At 40.5% G+C, this 14253-nt stretch overlaps 1 protein-coding gene across 4 annotated transcripts in view; it reads left to right on the top strand.

Annotated features, from left to right (window-relative positions):
• The window catches only part of MAD1L1 (mitotic arrest deficient 1 like 1), a 345232-nt gene that overhangs the window by 196686 nt on the left and 134293 nt on the right, over window positions 1-14253 (top strand). For all 4 annotated transcript variants that reach the window (XM_071760874.1, XM_071760872.1, XM_071760873.1 and 1 more), the window contains one exon: window positions 1200-1290. In XM_071760874.1, coding sequence (XP_071616975.1) covers window positions 1200-1290 — 91 coding nt within the window. The remainder of the gene's footprint in view (window positions 1-1199; window positions 1291-14253) is intronic.

The following is a 14253-nucleotide window of genomic DNA, read 5'->3' as shown; positions in this document are numbered from 1 at the left end:
AGGATTTCCTAAGGCAGAGATAATAGGATGGCTTTCTACTTTGTGAAGCTTGTTGCATTTTTCTTCTATTAATTTGCTGATGTAATGCAGAGTTAAAAGATGGGAAATCAATGAATAAATGTTGTTTTCATAATACTGAGGGTTCTCCACTAGGTCCTAGAATAGTTTTTATCAGAAACCTGTCCCACACAAAGAGGAATTTGTGAGTTATAAGATGACAAAATCTGAAATAGTATGAAGTTGTTCAGCTTATCAGACTGCTCAGAGTTTCAGAAGAATCTTACACTGCTTGATATGGGAAATGAAGTTGAACGTCAGTAATTACAAAACCCATGCATTTAAGAAAAAATTCCTGTACTTTTACTCCTAAAATAGTGGACTCTAAATGAATTGTTATTACTCAAGAAAGATATCTTGCATTATTGTGAACAGCTTTCTAAAAAAAAAACAGGTAAAAAAATACAAATAGAATATTAAGAGTTATTAGAAAAGAAGATGAGAAGAAACCAGGAAGCCTCACTGTACCACATCTGAGTGCTGTTTGTAGTTCTAGCTTTTCTTATAACAAAAAGAGTATGTAAATCTTGAAGAAGAACAAGGAAAGGCAATGAAGATGAGCAGAAATATGGAAAATCCTCGATGTGAGGGAAGACTAAATTGGGATTCTTCAGGTAATAATAGAGGCAGCCTGTAAAGTGGTATGGAGGGGAAGGTGGTAGTTATTCACAACTTTTCATAGCAGAACTATCAGGCACTCAGTGAAATAATCACATGTGAAGTGTAAAAGAAAATGAACTAATTTTTCATACAGCAAATAATTAAATTGTGGAACTTGCTGCCAAGTAGTGTTGTGAAGGCCAAAAGTATAAATCAGATCACAAAAAGATTTGATGCGCTCATGGAGATTTTAGCTGCTGGTGGTTATTAAACATGATGGTCTCAATTCAGTCTGTGGTTCAGGAAATTTCTAAGTTGGATTTGCTTTATATTCAAGTTGTATATTTTTAATATACTTCTACAAATTATATTTTAATGATACAAACTTGTAGCTGTTAGTCATTTATTTTAACTGCCTCAGTAGTGTAGCTTTATGGTGATGAATACAGGAATAATCTCCTTGGGATTTCATGTTTTACTTGGTTATTTGTGGTGGGACTGTGCAGGGACACAGAGTTTATTAACTTTCCCTTTTTCTCTAGGCTGAAAATTGAGGAGCTAGAAGCTGAACGCAGCAAACTGGAAGAGGAGAACAAAACCTTGGAAATGAAACTGGAGAAGCTAACTCTGCAGGTAGGAAGTGTGGAGGTTTGAGAGCAGCTGGAAGCCTGGCATGCTCCATTCACCATAGCTGTCCTAACAGATGTGTCAGAATGCTCACTTCATGCAACTTCAATTCCCTCAATTCTGGCCAAGGCATTTTTTTGAAGTCTGTAAAAACAGCTCCAGCACACCTGTATCTCTGACCATCTCATTGGAGGGTTTTCATCTGAGATACAGTCACACAAATGCAGTTGTCTTGGTCAATGCCTTTGCCTAGGATTCCTCTTTGTCTTCTTAGAGCCCTAAAAAATGTTTCATTTTAAGTAACTCCACCACTATAAGTTGTTGTCTCCGAAGTCATTTGTGTCAAAGGGGGAGTGTAGGCAGGGCTGAACAGCACAGAGCTGATAGGAAAGTTTGAGCTCCAACCATATCAAAGTCTCCACTGCTGCAATCAGTGTTGGAGACAGAGACCATCAGTTTGTGGCCTCGTTAGGTAGAGGTTTTCCAAACCAGAGAGCATCAGTGCTGTTGAGAAGATGAGATGGCAGCATCTCCACACTACAGACATGGAGAGCAGGAGGTGTGAAGGCAGATGGGCAAACAGATGTTTCTTTTGCAAAGCTACTGTGTGTGTTTTACCTTTCCCTGAGGTAGTGCAGAAAGTTTTCAGCTTTTTAGTCTGGATAGATCAATGAAATCTCACCCTCCTTGAAGGAGGGTAAGGGCACCTGCAGCAGTTGCATGGACCATGTATTCATCCAACCCCTGCTCTGGGAACAGCTTTCCCATGCAGAGAAGAGACAGGGGAGTTGCTTCAAGGTTTTAGAGTGTTCCATGTTTGAAAAATACTGCAGCAAGCAAGAACCTGAGCCTGTTTGTTTAAACAAAGACCATTCTGCTATGAACAGTGTTATCTTTCCCTTCTGTTTTCTCTGATATGCTGAACAATTCAGCATAGAAACATTTCATTCTCTTAATTTTTCTTTCATTCTCTCTTTATTTTTTTTTTCCTGTTATTTTTGTGTAAATTGCTTCATGGTAGAAAACTTACAGGTTTGAAATTACCCAGATTTCAGACAGACCATTGATTTTTATCTTGACACCTATTAAAGGCAAATCAAATCTCCTTTTTTTATTTTTTTTTTTTTTTATTACCAATTCCTAGAAACAGGGCAAGTGACAGCTTTGATAAAGCAGGGAGCTAAGAGCTACTGAGCATCTCTGCTGAGCCATGTTTAGTGTGAAGTCTGTCACTTGGCTCTCCTTTAATTGGATTTCAGCCATCAGAAGGAGATGAAAGTTTTGGGCTGGTGTTTGGTTGGTTAGGTCTCCAACAAACACAGCAGCTTTAGTTTCAGAGCAGATTACAACTCACTCAGGTCATGTTTAATCTGCCAATATTGTGTTAAAATGGCTGCTGGCTTTCCAAAAAGACCTGGCTAGACAAATTCCTGATTTTCTTGCTGATATCTTGAGATGCTCTGCTTTGCTAGGTGATACAGCTCTTGAGATGCCAAAGCACCAAGCTTTTAAATTGCACATTCAAAGAGGAAAGGTCCAAAGTTTTCAGTGTAGTCTTGCTGGTTGTCTGCCTTTTGGTCCTCAGTAATAAGAGACCATCAGCACCTACAGTTTGGACAGCTGAGCTTTCACAGTGCAGAAGAATAATGTGGTGATAGGAACAAGAGGGGACCTTCATACTGTGGTAAAGCTACTGTGCAGCAGCAGTTGTACCATTCACCAAAAAGGCTTTCAAACATCTTCACAGCATTCCCATGATCCCAATCTCATTAATGGTGCTTGCTGTTTGAATGCAGTATTGTGCAGATCAGGGCTTTGTGAGAGGAGGGGGGGAGATCAGGATGCCAAAAGCAGCTTCTCTGAAAGAGGAATAGAGAGGAAAACATAAATACAGGAATATGTAAGCTGAATGCTAAAATGTCAGTATCGATCAGTCTGTGCCCACCTGAATCAATGGTGAAGATTTCAGAACTCCTCAGAGAGGAAAACATCAGCCTTCTCATTTTTTATGCACCTTGAGAATCAAGTATCTTGACAGGCCAAGCTTAGAACAACTTTTTATATATATATATATATATATATATATATATATATATATATATAAACACATTGGAAGGAGATTCCTTTTCACCTCTTCTATCAGTGCTGAGCAAATACGCTGAAAATGTTATTATACATTCAGATAAGGTCACTGAAATGTTGATAGTTTGACATGTTCCTTATTCCTATCTCTTAAAAATTGACTGGAAATGATCAGTTAAAATAACATCTCTTTATCACAAAGAGGGGGGGGGGAAAGCAAGTCAAGTTTTTCATACACAGAAATCACAAGAAAATTTTACTGAACAGAAAGATGATTGAATTTACAAACATGGGAAAAGCTCTGCATCAACTCAAATACAGATGTAAGAGAAAGCAGGGTGTGACATTAAACAAGGTAGGATGAGGCCAATTTCTTACAACTCTTTATCTGCAATTCCTTTTTTTTAAAAAAAGAAAACATCTCACTTTCTGGAACCGTATCTACTAAATGACATACATTGAAGGGATGTCTTAAAGTTGTGAATTTGGAAGAAGAAGGAGGTCTGTTGAGTTCACAAAGCTGTGTGAGGTGATACATTTGGTAATTAGAAACATCAGTTTCATTTTAATGACTTGTGGAAAGGAATAAAGTTTAAAAAATATTTGTCTTCTCTCAGATCCTTTTGTATCTGAGTGTTGGTGCATGATTTTTGCTCATTTCTGTTTTGGCTGCTGCTAACAGTAGCCCACTTTGTGAGCTACAGGACTCCAATGGACTCTTTAGAGGGCAAGTGAGCTCGTGGAAAGGTACTTTGGTGTTAGGTGAGTGATTCATGATCCCTGAGCTCAGGATTAGCAAATAAAGAAACTGAGATTCTGATAGCTATCTGCAGTAGTGCATTTAATGTCTGACATCTCTTTGTATTCTGTGCTTGTGTGGGGACAGCTTTGAATTATGGCTGAAGGTACTTCCCACCTCCACACAGCCCTTCTTCCCAGAACCCCTTGGCTCTTGACACCTAGCTACAGGCTGCATTGATTTTCTTTCACTGGTATAAAGACTTTAGCATGGATATTACTCACTGGTCAGGTCTTTACTGCTAATGAAAACCTCAGATTACAAAAGCACAAGAAATGTAGGAACTCTGGAGAAATGACACCCTGCTAAGGTGCCTTCCCATTGCTCAGGACGTTATGTTAAGAAAAACATTTGAACTATGGTTCAGGAGAGGGCTTTTAATAATATCTGAAAACGGTGGCTTTAGCCAGACAATTTTATCTCCTCTAACCTTATTTCTTTCAACGAAGCAAAATGCTTCCAGGAAAGCAAATACACCATTACTGCTTGTGGCCCAATTTGCTGACATTCCAGTGAAAGGTTTGGTTTGGTGAGCTATCTGCAATGGTCTGGACCATCTTCCTGAGATGCTCATGGAAAAGTGCAACTTGATGCCAAGACCAAAAGAGACTGATCAAATCAGTGCTTTTTGGATGAAGTGGAAGGAAAGTCTTGTGAGGAGTTTTCAATTAGCATTTCTTACTGCTAGGAGCCTTGTGTTTACAGGCAACCAGGCAATGTGAAGTGTTCCTTATGCAAATACCAGTCTCCTGCTTTTCCTCCTCTCCTCTTCAAGCTGAAGGAGAAGAGATGCTTCAAGTTTGGCTGCTTCAAGGAAGATTGATGAAAATCAGCTGCAGTTTGACTTAATTGGATCCATATGCTTGGAGAGGGAGCAGGACTAGTTAGAAGTCCTTGTAATTAGTTTGCAGCTGGTTGATGAGAAAAATGAAACTCCAGTTAAGAATTCAGTAAGTGGATCTACATGGTTAAAAGGCAGGGAGATGATTTTTTATGCTGAGATGTGTTTGGGCTAGAAAATCACCTGTAGTCCTGTAGCCAAACTAGGAGCCTCATACTTTTGAGTATGTGTATTTATAAGGCTGACTGGAAGGAGCTGGTAGTTTTCTGCCCCGTTCTGAGTAAAAGGAATCACTTGTGGGTGCTGGTAATCAAGGCAACCTGAACCAAGTCACAGAAAGCTGGGAGAGGATCTCAGGAACTGAGTGAGACCCTACAAGGGTACTTTGTCTGTGTGAAAGATTCATCATTTGGCACAAACTCTGAACTTCTCAACTTTGAGTGCCTTGTCCCTGGCTACAGCTTGGAGTTAAGAGCCCAAGGCAATGTTGAGCCCAATTAACAGTCTTAAGTGTTCATTATGTGACCAATGAAGAATGATGAATGACATTCACACTGTTATAAAACGTAAAGGAACATACTCAACCTTTCAAAGTTCTCTAATTAACCTCGCAAATGCTTGTGAGTCTTCTTTCTGTATTATCTCTGTGCTTTCTCTTTGAAAAACCTCCTGTCTTTTTGCCTTCATCTGTGCATCCAGTGGTCCACATTAGCTTCTGTGGCACTTGTCCTTGGTGAAAACCTCAGGTGGTCAAGTTCAGGTCTTTCAAAAAAAGAACTAACCAAACAAAAGGGCTTGGACAAACCACTTGGAAGAGACTTGGTGTCTCTTCAGTTAGTTATAGGTTTTGGATGGAAGAAATCTGTGCACTTCAGCTGCATTTGATATGAGAGAGGATAGCTGAGAACACATAGGAGGAGAGCCAATGAAAAGAAGAGGAGCTAAGCAGAGAAGTGCAGGTCCAGGTCTATACAAGGTCATATTGTGCTGTCCTGCTCATCCAGTGCATTGAGCTTCATGGGAGAATGTGGGAGTGGATGAGTAGCAAAGTCATCTGTGATCCTTTCTACAGATTCCTAGATTTTATCAGCAATAAGCTCATCGTTTACAGGCAGAGATTATCTTCTAAATTTCACAGGCTGCAGCAAGTCTTCATTGATGTAAGGAAGCACATATCTGCTCAAGGATATATGGGCAGACATCACTCTGGAGGTCACTCCACAGTTTTGCTCAAAAAATCAAATGCAATAAACATCTGTGTTGCCTTGGTTAAATTTCTAGGAACTATTGACTCAGGTGTAGCCTAGGCATTTCACTCAGGGTTCAGCATCCCTAATTCTTAGCCTCACTGCAAAGGTATTTTTAGGTATTTGCAGGTACCTCTATACTTTCAGAAGTTCTCCCCATGTAAGCATATAGCCCATATGGTTGCAGCAGGGACTGAATGACTCTGGTACCATGGGTGACAGCAGTGCTGGAGAATGACCTGGTGCAGACAGTAAAGTGCCAGGGTTAGAGAAGCCCCACAGAGTCACTAAATGTGTTCTCTGCTGGTTCACACGAGCAAAATCCTCTGCTCTTAAGCTTTCACCTTCAAGATTGCTTGAGCTGCTTAAACTATAGTCAAGGTGCCCAGTTTTCTGTAGTGTTGACAGTGAACTGCTAAGAGTATAGGATGAAGGGTAACTCAAATGAAGGTGAGAGATAACAGTTCCCCCTATCATGTGCCTATAAATTGTTATATGTGTTATTTTGGGAGAAAACAAGGTTTCCTTTGCCATGTGGATTAATTACTAAAGAAAGCCCTAGAAGCAGTGTAAAATGGAAGGAGTGTTGGATCTGCAGTGCTCCCAGCCTTGAGGACTACACGACTCTGAGTGAACTGGGGCTATGCAAATTATGTGTACGTGTTAATTCTGAGTACATGACATTTATTAGAATTAACAGGAATTAGAAAACTTCCAAGGGAGTAGAAAGGGGAAGTATAAACATGTCATCAGGTTGTAGGTTTGTCATTAGGTAGTTCAAGGAGATGTTCCTTGGCCTCAGTGGTCTGATAAATGTGATGTGCAAAGCTTATATTGAATGAAACAAGGACATGCACAATACAGGCTTGCTAATGTTTGTTAACATCAGGGACCAGGAGTGTGTAGATTCACATTTGTGCAGGGAAATGTTACCAACATGCCCTTTAGAAAAAAAATTTTTTTTTGAAGGAATTTGCACATTGAATATTAAACACCTGAAGCTCTCTAAATTTTTCTGCCAGAGCTAACACCGTTTTGTTTATTTCATGCAACACCTTTCTCAAAGTTCTGCAGAAACTGATTAACATTTGCATAATACATTTAACACGAAAATCCATAATAAATTCATTAATGAACTTCTGCCACTATCCCTGAAAATATCAGCACCTGTGTGGCATCGTGCAGCTCATTAGTTGAGCAGAAGGGGAAGAAGGGTGAGCTCTGGATTTTCTGACAGCTCTGAAACAGGGAGAGGTCAGTGCACTGAGCATCAATACCTAAGCAGCAGCACAGAGCAAGGAGGGAGAGAGCTGGGGCAGAGGAAATGTCCCACTGGAAAAGGTTGTTGTATCAGTAAACATGAAGCACTAACTTGGAGAAGTAGCATCCATGCTAGAGTAGAAAAACGGGTGATGAGCAGAAAATGCAGATGAGGATGCTGCACCAAAGGGGAGGCTGTTCCCAGAGCATGTTTTCTGCAAGGGGTAAACACTAAAGAATTTTTTCCCGCTGTGGTGCAAGAAAGCTGGCTTGAAACAAGACTTGATTTTTCTGGAAAGACATTGCAGAATAATAAAGAGTGGAGTTTTACAAATCTTACAAGAGGTGGTTGCGTGGCAGGAGGTCGCCCACTGAATCTGGGGTGTTCTGAGTGTGTGTGCCCTGCTTGCTTGAATGGAAGGTGTGGGGACAGAGCCACTGCTCTTCTGGTGATCATGAGTGGTAAAAAGAGCAAGGATGTAAGAAAATGAGTAATTTCAGCTATAATTACATGTCCAGACACATAGTTTATAAAATGCCCCACCCAACGTAGTATGCTCCCTGATGAAGTAGCAGTAAGTATGAAGTGGAGAAGGCTCCTGAGCAAGAAGAGAATTCCACTGATTCCTGGGAATCATCCTGCAGGTGAAAGTCAAGGCTGAGGAGACAGACACAACCATTTTAAAAAGAGGCTTCACTTTTAAATTCCTCTAATCTTATTTATCACACAGCGAAGAAAAAGTGAAGTTTTGAGTAACTATAAGAGTGACTGTCCCTTTATAGTTTTCTGGTTTTTCTCTGTAGTCGTTTGATGGCACAAATTAGTTTTCAATTGTTCTTCCTTCATTTTCTATTTTGCTGCTTTGAATTCTGCATTGATGTCACAGAAACAAAACAAAAATGTCGTTTAGACCTGTATAGGGAAAATAATGCCTGGCAAGCTTTGTTTACTGAAGCTTTGTACTTTTTCTCACCTTTGTATGAATACCATATTCATAAGTTACAGCTCTCTCCACATTAAGCTTTTAGTTTTAATTGTTATCCTTTCAGCCTTTGCTTGATGACCCAATTATTTTTGAAGTTCTGATTAAAACAAAATGATAGGCAACATTTTCATGCTGCCCTTGTCTTTACCACTTCTGTTGTGGCATGACTTTTTGACACTGTTCTATGTAAAGTCAAAGTTTTCAGTCCTTTTTTAACAGTTTTACCCTTCTGATAAGGAGACTCTGGTTACTCAGGATTTTTCTCTCCTACTTGGTATGCAGAAAGCTCGTTGCTGTCTCTAAGAGACAGAAGACCAGGATATATTACCCAGATTATGGAAAAGAAATGAAGTCAGAGTTTAGCCAATTCTTTGTGTATGGGTGTGATGGGGAAAAGAGGAAAATCTGCCTGTTTCATGTCACAGTGAAGAGTGGGCAGCAGTCATAATGATGTTGAAATACACGTCAGAAGATGGGGAGATGCTCTGAGCTAAGCCACTGATGGAAAGGACAGTGTGCTTCAGAGAAAGACATTTTCTTTACAACCTCTGCCAAGGGGATTCAAGTGCATGAGATGCTGATGTCTTATCTTACATATCCCAGAACCCTTTCCTTTGATCAGTCTGACCTAGCACCTCTTTGATGCCTGGAGGCAGGAATCTACATAAAGAAAATAGGTTTCCCCTGGAGAACTTTATCAAGCAGTGGAAGGGAAACTTGATGTTCCTCTGTCACTCAAATGGTTGGCATTGAATAATTTGATCTGCAGTCCAGGCTTGCTCAGGATAGGAAATTGTGATGTGTCTGGAGAGACCCAGGGGTGTTAGTGGGGAGAAGTATCACCCTGGTGTCAGAGCATCTTCTAGCACACTCCAAACACAGTCAGATCATGATATGGTCTCTTCCCAGTCTGAGCTTCCAAATGTGCTTCAATTTCCATTTGCTAATGTTTGATGAGACACAGATCCAGACAAGTCAGAAAAAAGTAATTGTTTTTGACAGCTTTCCTACCTAGATTTGAAAGACAGGTAACAAGAGAATGGAAAATGATGCCTAATTTAGCTAGAAGGGCTGTTCTCTTTAAATTAGGATAGACAGGATGGCAGGGTGAGCGAAATACTGTGAAAGAGCATCTTCTTTGTATCATTTAAAAAAGAAATCAGTAGTGCCACATGAGGCAGTGCTGTGTGCCTGTAAAGCCCAGTTGTGTTCTTTACAGATGGGAGGGTTCCCAGGTGATCTGTCACATCTGTGTTTACTCAAGCATGGGGTTTGGCTCCATCAGGAAAGCTGCTGCTGCCCCTGATCAACATTTAAACCCCACGTATCTTGAATAATACAGAAGCTGTGCCTGTTCTTTGCATTTTTGGCAGGACATGTAAAATGAAATAAAAAGTCCCTGAAAACTATTGTGCATGTTGGACACAACACAAAATGTTCAGTCGAGAATGTGACCTTTGAGAACAAAGACATTGCTTCTGAAAAGGGGATTCACTGTGCTTCTGGCTCTAGTAGGATGAAAATCTTGAAAAACCAGTAGCATGAAGGTTGTGCAGCAAATATGAGCTCCACAGAGATCCCCTCATGTTTTTCTGGTTATCTTCCAGTGGATACATCCTTTTTCTCTGTGCAATATAACAGTTGCAATCAGTAGTAATTACAGAACTTTTCTCATTTTTATGAGTAGGGGGATGTGAAGAGCTGTTGGCAAGGCAGGCTCTGCAGGGAAGCTCAGCTGTGGAGCTTCTTTCCCTCTAGATCAATCACAGCTACAGTTGTGGACCTTCAGATTATTGCCCTAGGAGTCAGGGATTGCTTGTAGGTTGATCTGTTCAGTTTGCAAGAACAAGCATGATTAGATATGTGTGAATTGTCATTATTATTATTATTATCATAGAATCATAGAATTAGCCGGGTTGGAAGGGACCTCAGAGATCATCTAGTCCAACCCTTATGGTGAAGATCCTGAACGTTCAGGTACCACACCAGTGAGTTTAATTGTGGATATATATATATATATATATATATATGTATGCTTGCACACAATTATTAGAATGCATGCAGTTGAATTTATATGTGAATGTGACTTGGAAGATATGGGTGCAAAGCAGGAGGCATCACTCAGATTGTTTCACAGACAGCCTGGAGTTTCCCTGGTGCTGCCTCCTGGCTGCCCTGGGGTAGCATGAAAACACTCACTTCTAGGTCCAAGTAATTTTGGGATTGAATGATGAATGGCTTTTCTGCTTTCTCAGGGTCTCTGATGCCTTCTGAGTGTGATGTTGCTGTTGACACTAACTAATTAGAATTGAGATCTTCATCTGCACCTGGAGATTTTTCTGTTGTTCATTATTTCAAGCATCCTAGAGATAAAACATTGGATGGGCTGCACAACAGACCTGTTGGTCAGTTTACCAGTGTGTTCCTTCTGATCCTACCCTTTCATCCCCCAACTTTGTCTCAGATCTTTGAGTATTCTGTTCACCACAGTGTTCTTTACTGATGTTACATGCTTTCAGGGGATCAAAAAGAAATTCTGAGCCCTTTAGATGTGTGTGAAAGTTAGGGATGATGCTCTTCTACTGATTTACTCAGTGATAGCTTGAAAACTTGTAACTGGTCAAGGCTGCTTCTGAAGTATTTATTTCTTTAGGCAGTCAGATCAAGATAAAGTTAAATTCACTGCTTGGAGCAGTTAACTCAAAGCCCTTCAGAATCCAGTAGTTTGCCCCATAACCATTCCTCTTATTATTTTAGTTTATCCACAAATCTCTCTTATTCCTATAAATTGTAAGTGAATTGTTGTCTCTCCCCACCTGAAAAGATTTCAGTCCTGCTTCAAGTCTCCTTGTACTGGCAGGAAAAAAGAAAACAACAAACAATTGAGCTTTGAGCTTGAACTGAGAGACAGATAAGATCACAGGAGATTTCCACAGCAAATAGAGAATAAATTCTTCTCCAGTGGATTTTTAGTGCTGTCTGGCAAGTAATTGAATTGCTTGGGTAGGAAGGAAGAGGGGACTAGATAGATTTTTTTGTTTGTTTGTTTTGATTTTTTTTTTTAAATCTCCAAAATTTTGTGAGGGTAGGAAGTGAAAGGAGGTTTCTCTGCATGACCCAGGATGTCTGTCAGACATAGGGGAAGGTAATTAAAATGCCACTATATGTGCATGAGAGTGATGAGGCAGAAAAAACTGATCACTTCCTTGGTTCAGGAGACTTACCTGTGTCTTTACTTCTATCCTCTCGCTCTGAAATCTGTAATTCACGCTCTAGGGGTAGGAATGAGGCCACTGGGTAAATCTGGCCTCTCTCTCCCTCTGGAGTAAAACAGAAAATAAATTAAATCCATTCTTGCTCTGTTGCAGTTACTAAGGCAGTCTCACTCCAGCTGGGCAATAGCAAGGATGCTGTTTCCTGCTGTCCCGTTGTAGTCAACACTGCTATGTTCTCTGTCACCAGACCCTGTGCTAGGAGAGGTCACCACTGCCTCATCTGGGAGGCTTCCACAACAGTGTGTGAGGGGACAGAAGTAAATCAGCATCCTCCTCTTTAACATCCTTTTGTTGAAACGTACTAAGTATGTCCTGATAAGCCAAGGGAATGATGGAGAGAGATAATAACACACTCTTTGGTGTATTCTTTGGAAACACTGAAATGGCAAAGAGATGGTCCGAGCTGCACAGCCTGCATCACTGAAAAACACTGAACAACAGCTAAAGGGGGAAAAAAAAAAAAAAAGAAAAAGATGATCATCAGGGAAATTGCTATAATGGTGAGATAATTAGAACGCAGAATGATTAACATTAGTCAGTGTGCTGCATTGGCAAGGACTATGCAAGTTGACATAATAGGCCACTTCCATATCAAAAATGTGGTTTTAAACGTCCAGTTTAACACTTTCATGTTACTTTAATAGAATTCACAGCTGAAACAGGCATTTGGTTCTCCTAAAATGTTGCATGGTGTTTTTCCTCTCCCATGGCTACTCAGAGGCCCTTCTTGTTTTCCCTTTAATGTCTACTGATTTCTGAAGGATAAAAGCCACTCTCACCAAGGAGTCCTTCTGCATTCTTTTGAGTGATAGTCAGGCATCAACGAGGTGTACTCTTTGTTGTGTGTGATGAAAATGGACTTTCCTAAAAAACTCCTCTCTAAAAACACTCATCATCTTCTCAGGTTAAAAAAAAAACCCATGAGGATTCAGGAGACCTGCCACGAGCATTCTCTTCTAAAAAGGACTTATAAATGTCTGTGCACCAAAAGCTCCTCCTGTTTGCTATCTTCATCCTAACACTTGGAGATTCCTCCTGTCAGCCCTCCTCTGAGTGACCCTAGTGAGACCCTTTGATTTGCCAAGACTAAACTGGTGCAAGAAGCTAGAGCTAGCACTACATTTAATCACTATTTCTGAGCAAAACTTGGAGTGTAGAATGGTTACTTCAGTTAAACCCTTGTGGTCCCTCATCTCTACCAGTTGTTGTGTTCTGCTGAAATGTTTCTTCTCCTTGATTGTTACCAACCCCACTTGCACTTGTGGACCAGGTTACTGGCATCTTGTCTGCCTCCATTTTCACTGGTTGCCTCTGCCTGGGCTTGTGATGCTTCTCCAGAATCTGCAAAAGCCCCACTGGCTGGTGGCTGCTGTCTGTGTCAGGGTAGCACAAACTTAGCTTTTCCCTCTGCTGTGCAGATCAGGCACATCCTTCATTACAGCTGATAAAACCTGGTTGTGCTTTGTGGCAGAAAATCCCCTGACTTCAATACTGCTTTTTTTCCTTTCAATTCTTGACTATGTAAAAACTTTTTTTTTTCTTTTTTTTTTCAGCTTTTTCCTTTTTTTTTTTTTTGGTTTTTTTTTTTCTTTTTTCTTTTTTTTTTTTCTTGAAAGAGGGGGAGCACACCACTGCCCCACTTTCCCCTCTTTTTCAGGTGTGCAGTGCCCAGGGCCCCTCTGGTTGAAGTTGGGAAGGGATTGCAGTCACGCAGCTGTGCAGTGAATATGTAAAGAGTGTTTCATGCAGTTTGTATTTCGTGGATTATTTTCTCTCTCTCCTTCTGACCCCACCTCAAATGAAATTTTTGCACTTCATCCGTTCCTCGGGGTTGGGCAATCAGCAGATAGGATCGAGGGCTGTAGGGAGGCAGTGGTCTGGCATACAAAGCAATTGCATTAGGGCTGAGGAGCCAGGACTAATGGGGAACGAGGCTGGTAACAGAGGACAGAGAAATATGGCAGAATAAGATTCATTAAGGATCAGATTCAATAACTGTAAAATGATGAGAAGTTTATGATCAAAGGCTCACTTCAAGCATTTTAATGACACAGTTATTTAATCCGTTTAAAGCAGATAGATAAGGAGTTAAGTGAAATCTAAAGCAGTTGTCTTTGAGCTGTTTATGAACCTGTTACAGGCTACAAATCAGTGTGAAAGGCACAGGATAGATGCCTGCTGGAGTAATTGAATAGTATGTAATGGGCTACCAGTCTTTACAGGCTGATTTACATATGAGGTCAGTAAAACTTAATGCAAAGGTTTGTGGTTTTCCTTAGAAGCATGCATTGCTCCATAGCTATTTTTAATGTATATGTTACTAGCAAGACTACTGAATGAGGGAGAGGGCAGAATTATTTCCAGTTTCTGTGGGAGGATATTTAATTCCCAGTAAGTGTAACTCCTCTGGGAGTAGCATCAGTATAAGGCTGTTGGAGTGACAAGATTCAGATGGTCTCTGCCACCTGAACCACTGTCA

The sequence above is a fragment of the Heliangelus exortis genome, chromosome 17 (assembly GCF_036169615.1).
Source record: "Heliangelus exortis chromosome 17, bHelExo1.hap1, whole genome shotgun sequence".
NCBI lineage: Eukaryota > Metazoa > Chordata > Aves > Apodiformes > Trochilidae > Heliangelus > Heliangelus exortis.
Note: the sequence above shows the minus strand (reverse complement) of the source record. Positions and strands in the feature narration are given on the sequence as shown.